Source organism: Sminthopsis crassicaudata, chromosome 3 (genome assembly GCF_048593235.1).
Source record: "Sminthopsis crassicaudata isolate SCR6 chromosome 3, ASM4859323v1, whole genome shotgun sequence".
In the NCBI taxonomy this organism is placed as follows: domain Eukaryota; kingdom Metazoa; phylum Chordata; class Mammalia; order Dasyuromorphia; family Dasyuridae; genus Sminthopsis; species Sminthopsis crassicaudata.
The window spans coordinates 259,615,537-259,622,889 of record NC_133619.1 but is presented as its reverse complement, the minus strand read 5'-3'; the positions used below and the strand labels follow the sequence as shown (position 1 = coordinate 259,622,889).

At 30.8% G+C, this 7,353-nt stretch overlaps 1 protein-coding gene across 2 annotated transcripts in view; it reads right to left on the bottom strand.

Annotated features, from left to right (window-relative positions):
* Positions 1-577: 577 nt before the first annotated feature.
* Positions 578-7,353, bottom strand: part of GABPA (GA binding protein transcription factor subunit alpha) — a 55,106-nt gene continuing 48,330 nt past the window's right edge. For both annotated transcript variants that reach the window (XM_074300578.1, XM_074300579.1), the window contains exons 7-10: positions 6,849-6,908; positions 5,699-5,839; positions 5,239-5,431; positions 578-1,506 (exon numbers count right to left, since the gene is read on the bottom strand). In XM_074300578.1, coding sequence (XP_074156679.1) covers positions 1,278-1,506; positions 5,239-5,431; positions 5,699-5,839; positions 6,849-6,908 — 623 coding nt within the window. In that variant the 3' untranslated portion in view covers positions 578-1,277. The remainder of the gene's footprint in view (positions 1,507-5,238; positions 5,432-5,698; positions 5,840-6,848; positions 6,909-7,353) is intronic.

Genomic DNA, 7,353 nt, shown 5'->3' with positions numbered 1-7,353 from the left:
GTTTAAGAGTGATGTAGGGCATCAAGGGTCACGTTTTAAATACCAGCTCCCTGTTACGGAGAGCTGAAGAAATATTCATTAGTTTCTTAGTTCTAGATACAAGGAATGTCCTTATAAAAAAAGAATGAGATATTTCTGTCCAGAGTTAATTTATGGGAGGAAAATAGTTATTTACATGAAAGAAAGGGTATGAGAATATTTTAAGATAATTGAAAAGGAAGCATAAATGAAAGCCTATTTCCATTTTAAAAAATATTAGGCTGTCCAAAAGTCTGGAAGCCAAATTCCCAGCTTTTCATAAGTACATGTGCAAGTAAAATATTATTCTTGTACGGTAAAGAACTATTGACTGCTTTTAAGTCTTCATTTCATCCAGGTAAAAAAACATAATGAATATATAAGCTGCCCTGCTTAATGTAACCAGCACCGTAGGGTAATAAAACACAAAACTATTTTCTGGTTGAGGTATACCTTTTCAGGCTTTTAAACTTCTGACAGGAAAAACAGATCATTTAAGATTGCTGTTAATAGCTGGTCTATTAGAATTTACATCTCTCAAAATAATTTAAATTCTTGGTCTCATGTATGTATTTTATTCTATACATAATACAATGAATCCATATAATTGGCTTGACTTAAGCCAGATTTAAACCTGGATCTCTTTCTTCAGCACTGATCTTCTGCTAGTCACCTTTTTGTACTTTCCTTGCAAATACAAAAATTGCCATAATGACTTGATATCGCAAGTTTAGTCATTTATTCAACTTCTTTATAACATCTCTTATTTCAGTTGTTTGATTAGATGAAACTAACAGGCATACATGCACTAGTGGTAGAAATTCCATTCTGTTGTTTAATAAAAGTAACATCTAAGACAGCAGAGAGGGGAAACAGTCACATTTTCCAAAATTATTAAAGTGTGACCTAGACTGTTTCCTGTAGCTTTTCATTTACTTCTTTAGATGCTACTATGAATTTTTTAAAAATTAATACTGACCAGATTCAGCTTTCCTGACAGATATCCAACTACCAACCATAGCGGGACAGCCTTCATACTGAAGACACTGTGTTAATCCCTTAACACATACATATGCATACACTGAAATATATGCTCAAAGTAAAAAGATCCAAATTCACAATAGTCTGAAATCTCTGTAAAAAAATCATGCATCAGATTGTATTGTCTACGAATAAAAGAAGCTTCAGATTCTGTAACAAAGAGCAATGCTTGTTTTAACTATTCAAAAAGGCCTCATGCTCCTATAAGGTCCTGGGGTTCAATTATCTTTTTCTGTTTGCAGAGAAGCAGTAGCTAATGCAACTGCTGTAACTGGTTGTGCAATGCCATGGAGCTGCATTTTTGCAAGTTTCTTTTGTTCACACTCTGTAACCAAACGGTTCAACTCTGCTGCACTGTATCCAATAAGAGTCTTCAAATCACAAACAAATTTGTACACAAACCTCTTGCCTTGTACTTTACAGATCATGTCTCCATCATAGTAATACCTTTAAAAAGGAAAAAATCCATTAGAACTTTGCCAGGGATAAATAATAAATACACTCTAATAACTTTGGAAAACAAATTTAGCAGATTCTCTGATTATTTACCAAATCACCATAAATGAAAATTTTATTAAATGTTCAATACCTGATAAATAAATGTTAAATATACTGAGTTAATATAAAATATTAATAAAAAAATTAAAAATTATGTTCAATTCAAATCTTCTTCATAGCAAAGATAACCTTAGTACAAATATTTGTCAATAAAAATAATCCAGATTTAAAAAAAAAATCAGTATCAAAAAGTAATCTAAGTAAAGACACAATATTTCCTAGGAATTATCAAACTGCTTCCTCTTTTGTGAAAAACAAACAAAACTCAACAAATCATTTACTTGGAAAGGAAAATCTCATGAATTCATTTATATTTACTTGGTATATGCTAATATATATGTATGTTATCTCCTGTATTAGAATATAGTTCTTTTGAGAGTAGGGATTGCTTCATTCTTAAAATTTGTATCTTTGACATCTAGTTTAGCACCTGGCATGTAGTGGATGTTTAATAAATGCTTGTCAATTGAGTAACTTATTCATGTCAATTAATTCCTGGTTCATAATTGCTCTCTTCAACATTTGGGGAAATGCTATGCTTTAAGTCAGGAAGACCTGAATTTGAATTATGCCTCAGATACTTGCTGGTCATATAACCTGGGCAAATCATTTAATCTTTTTTCTTCCTTAGTTTTTTCATTTGTAAAACGAGAGAGTTGAACTAGATGGCACCTAAAGTCTTCTTCAACTCTAAGTCTGACATCACTGTTTTACCTATCTTGTCCCTTTCATTCTTAGATAGACAGGATAAAAATATTGCACCTATAGTAAAAACTTTACCATCTTTCTCATTAAATAGTTCATTATAAGCCCCTGCCCTCCTCACAGTCATTTCTCCCTTTTTGCTCTGAAATATCAAAGCATGCTCTCCCATGCTTTGTTGTGTTAGGTGCTTCCAGTGGCTTTAATTCCCCCTTTCCTAAGGCAGGATTATGTCCATGGACTTATAATTCTTTCTCAGAGGCTGTGATCTGTCTAAGCACCAGATCTTCTACAGATCAGTAGTTTTCATTGGAACCACTGAAGGTTTGTAATAATGGTCTAAAGGATTTGTGCAAAAATTCTTTAGTATCCTATGCAGTAAGTGTGATAAATATATTTTCCCTGTCCAACAAGCATATGGATGTTTGAAACATTATAGGACTTTTTCTGCAGTAATTTGAAACCATCATGATCACATAGATTGATTTTGGAGTTTCTACAGCAATTATACCAAATGCCGACCACTTTTGACAAAGCTCAATGTGTTTTGCAGTTTCTCAACCCATTTTCAAATTGTTTCCAAATACTATAAGAGTTCAACATTTACCATACCCAAAAGACAGTCAAATGCATATGCTTTACCCTCATGTGCATTCTGTCCATTACATCAGAGTAGCTCCCTTCCTCAGGACACCAGTCAATCAATCTCAATACAATCCTATCAGTTGTATAATCATTTAATCAAAATGCTAGGAACATCAGCATTCTTATAGCATGTGCTTTGTGAGCCATCATTAAGGTTCTGCAGAAACAAACCCTATATTGCCTAATTAAATTTATAGAGATTATGTTAAACTTTTTTCCATGTTAACTTATCAGAACTTAATTTTCTTAATTGTTATTTATATTTGTAAAATAAAAAAAAAATTATTTAAAGTCTAGCATATAAATAATAAACATATGAGATCTGGATTTTTAAAAAAATTATAGAATATCTCTAATTACACTAAAATTCATTTTATAATTTTCATAATTGTAGGTAGAATAAAAAAATTTGATGATTATAGTTTGATATGGAGATTTGGGGAGCAAAAGTTTTCACTCATTTTGTTATTTTAAGAATGTAATGAATAAATCAATAATAATAACATATGAAAATCTATAATAGCATATGAAAAATGGAAAAATTAAGCATATGAAATTACCCTAGTAGTTTTCCACAGATATCTGTTGAGGTTTTGTTGAAAGCGATTCAAGGAACAAAAAACCTTCTGTAGATATCTAAGTAACATTCTTGTGTCTTATTATTGAATATCTTTTATCTTTCTATGAAAGGATTTGTTTAATGGGACTCTACTGCTAGTCAATTAAGATTTCTCAACTTCTTTATCCTATTTATCCTATTTTTTCCCAATGACTTTTTTCCTTATCCTTCTTCCCATTACTCAGTTTAATCCCATAAAAAACATGATTCTGCCACAGCTCAGTTAGTCAGTCAACTAATTTATCAAGCACCTACTATGTGCCAGAAACAGGGTTAATGGCTGGAGATTAAAAAAAAAAAAAGGCAAAAGATAGTCTCTGCTCTCACAGATACAATACAAATTGGAAGTGACCACCAGATGGATTTGTTTCTCTTCAATCTGTTTTCAAAGTCAGTTGTTTTGCTATGAGATAGCTTATCTTTTTTTTTTTTTTTTAAAGTCTGAGTGTTTCAAATATTTCTTCTTATCTCCTGGAATCATTCATTTCTATTAGTTTTATTTTAATTTTCAAAGAGTTTGTTGCTTTGGCAATTTTTTTCAGCTTTTGCACTAAACTATTAATTCCTTTTCTAAATCTTTTTATCCATAGTTCTGTTTTAATCTCTTTTTTCTCTGGTGTTTTATTTTTCTATTGTCTTATGTCTTAGGAATTCCAGTTGAATTTATGTTCTGGCCATGTTTTTCTTTAAACCATTCACTACAGATTTTTTGGAATCATTCTTTTCTTTCTAAAACAATGAGTATAGTTGTTCTGCCCTAAAAGGACTTAGAAAATTTAATGGAAAAATTAAGTGTGATGTCAGTAAAAAATTTTCCTTACAATTAGAGCAATCCCAAAGTATAATGAGGTACCTTAGAAAGGTAGCATGTCTGGTCGCCCAGGTATTTTTAAACTCTACAAATTCAGTTTATATCAACCATTTTTCCTTCCATTGACATAAATTAATGTACATATTCTAGTCAACTGTGCAAACAAGAAAATCTTTTCTCGTTGTTACAGCTATAAAACAAAACAAAACAAAAATCTAGCTTTGGTTTGTTGGGATCCCCAAAAGATTATGTCTTTAAAAGTTTTGGTTTTATTTACAATAATAAGAGTTACAGAAACAATTATAATAAAAAACCGAGTAAAATTTGGTTTCCTGAAATCACAGCAGATTTAGAAAGGATAATAAACTAAGCAAATAGATATGTGTACCTCAAAAAATATTGATTTTAAATATAATTCTAAAAATAAGTTTGTACAAAATGCCAGTTTTAGTTTTTGTTGATATTAAATATTACTAAAATTAAAATAATGGAAAAGGACAAAAAAGGATTTTAAAGCAACTACACAAATATTTTTTATAATACTTTTTTACACAACTATTTTTATGTCTACACATTTTCTTTCTTTCTTTTTTTTTTTTTTTTAAGGCAATTGGGGTTAAGTTACTTGCCCAGGGTCACACAGCTAGGAAGTGTTAAATGTCTGAGACCAGATTTGAACTCTGGTCCTCCTAACTTCAGGGCTGGTGCTCTATCCACTGCGCCACCTGGCTGCCCCTATGCATTTTCTAGAACACAATTCTACGCAACTTCTACAACATAATAATGCAAATCTGAACAACAGCCATTTTGTTAAAAAGTTCCAAAAATTTAGTAAATTATTTACCTTAAAGCCCGACTAAGTTTCTCATAGTTCATAGTAGGCTTATTTTTTCGCTGTCCCCATTTTTGTGCCACCAATTCAGGTTGATTTAGCTTAAACTCTCCTTCGTCTCCAACCCAAGAAATGCAGTCTCGAGCATCTTTGTCAGTAAGAAGTTCCAATAAAAACTGCCATAGTTGAATTTGTCCATTATTTCCTATTCAGACAGAATTAGAAGCCACAACTACAGTTATTATACTTCAAACAAAGAGGAAAAAAAGTAATATATTTCTTTGGTTTATAATCCATTAACAGCAATGGAAATACTTGGTTACCACTTGAATCCCACTTAAGGGGAAATTCCACCTTCACTCTATAGTCCATCTGTAATGAAAATTCCCAGGTACAATTCTAACGCACACATATAATTCTGAAACCACATTAGGAAGATAAATATTTGATAATAAAGGAGGTGGAAAAATACCAGTTCTGTTTCCAGGTGAACTTCTATCCTCTCCAGAAATCCGTGGTGCTCTTTGTACTTTAGCTGTTTTTGCACTACTGTTTATAACTTTAATGGTGGTTGGTGTAGTGGGCTGTACTGATGCTGGTATAATCTGAACAGCTGAAACATAAGAAAACCATTGAAAAAGTAGTTATAATTTTCTAATAAAAGATATGTACAAATGTACAAAAAAAAAATACGTACATTTACTTAATTCCTTTAACTTAGTTTTAGACAAAGACTTACAATTTCTTCAGTCACAAGGTAAGTTGACAAAAAAGATTCAAAGTTTTTAGCATGATAAATAATATATTTTATATAAATAACTTGGAAAATATTTTCTTTTTGAAAAACTGACAGTCATAATGATATGGGACTGATATTAACATTTGAGGTATCAAACTCTTAACTGCTAAACCAACCAGATTAAATTATAATTTGAAAATGTTTAACAATATAAATTAAAAAATACAATAGATTTGTAATTTGTGGTTTTCTTAAGCAGTATGTGAGCCACAGGAATCCTTTCTATCTGAGTTTGACACTCTTTATCTGTATTATAATAGACAGTTAATATAAAAGTTAAACAGCTGGTCTTGGAGTCAGGAAGATCTGGGTTTTAAAGCTCTAACACACAGTAGCTAGATGACTCTGAGTGAATCCCTTAACTTTTCATTGCCTCAGGCCAACTTTAAAAAATTATGAGTTTCAGAGAAGGTGTTGCTCTGTAGAAGATATTCCTCATTGGCAGCTTCCTACACCAATGAAATCACAGGTCTGGTTAATAAAACAAAGCAAAACCAAACCAAACAAAACTATGTTATGGCTTATTACATTGTAACTACACAGATACTATATGCTTTTTATATTTTCCAAGTATAGGAAAATTCCATTGATCAACTATTCTAACTAGTTAGTATAACAAATGAATAAATGATTTAAAAAATATTAAATTTATATATGCACTAGCAAGTCACAGACCAAATGAAAAAAATGGCTTAAAGGAAAGTAAATGATATTTATAAAGTTGATTCAAAAAGGTCTACATTTTGCTTTTAAGAAATAAAATGCTTTTTCTTTTAAATGAAGAAGTAATTTAAATTGATAAACTAAAGACCTACATACTCACGTTGATCGATAGTAACTGTTGCTATTTCACCCATGTGTTGTTCTTGGCTGGCCAATACATCTGAAGAATAAAGAAAAAAAAATCATTATTTAATTTTGTAAACTATAGATACCAACTGAATAAGTAAATCCAAAGCCAAATGTCACATACAAAATGCATATAATATAAATATAACACATAAGAGAGGTAGAAGAAAAATTGGGAAAAGAAACATGAGTGATATGAAAGAATTATGAAAAAGGACTCAACAGTTTAGAAAAAGAAAACAACTGCTTAAAAACTAGAATTGGTCAAATGGAAAAGAAGATACAAAAACCCGTTGAAAAAAACAACTCCTTAAGAAGTGCAATTGGCCAAATAGAAAAGTACAAAAAACAACTCCTTAAAATTTGGAATTGGGCAAATGAAAGATAATGACTCTCTGAGATATCCAGAATCAAACAAATAAATTTAAAAGAATGAAAAAATAGAAGAAAATATAAACTACGTTGTGGGAAAAACAACT